The following is a 372-nucleotide window of genomic DNA, read 5'->3' as shown; positions in this document are numbered from 1 at the left end:
AGCTGAACTACGTGACCTCGTGGCTCGACGGCAACTTCGTGTACAGCACCAGCGAGGCGCGGCTCAACATGCTGCGCTCCTTCAGCAACGGCACCTTCAGGACGGACCCCGAGGACCCCAGCCTTCCCCCCAGGAACGTCGAGCGGATCCCCATGGAGAACAACCCGACGCCGCACGTGCTCAAGATCCTCAGCCCCGAGAGGATGTTCCGTGAGTGTTTTGATTGTTTGTTTATTTTTATTTTCATTTTTTTTTTTTATTTTTTTTTTTGATGTGGGGGTTGGGGGGTTGATGAGTGTGAGTGTGTTTATTTATTTTTTTTTTTTATTATTATTATTTTTTTTTTTTGGGGGGGGGGTTGGGAGGTGGGGA

The 372-nt window shown here is 48.9% G+C and overlaps 1 protein-coding gene across 1 annotated transcript in view; it reads left to right on the top strand.

The window, feature by feature from the left end:
* The window catches only part of LOC119585016 (dual oxidase-like), a gene marked incomplete in the record, with an annotated part of 144,657 nt that overhangs the window by 75,061 nt on the left and 69,224 nt on the right, over nucleotides 1-372 (top strand). Inside the window, 1 exon segment of the mRNA XM_037933631.1 lies at nucleotides 3-210. Coding sequence (XP_037789559.1) covers nucleotides 3-210 — 208 coding nt within the window.

This window comes from Penaeus monodon, chromosome 19 (genome assembly GCF_015228065.2).
Source record: "Penaeus monodon isolate SGIC_2016 chromosome 19, NSTDA_Pmon_1, whole genome shotgun sequence".
Classification (NCBI taxonomy): Eukaryota; Metazoa; Arthropoda; class Malacostraca; order Decapoda; family Penaeidae; genus Penaeus; species Penaeus monodon.
The sequence above is the reverse complement of the archived record's forward strand: the minus strand, read 5'-3'. Positions and strand labels throughout refer to the sequence as shown.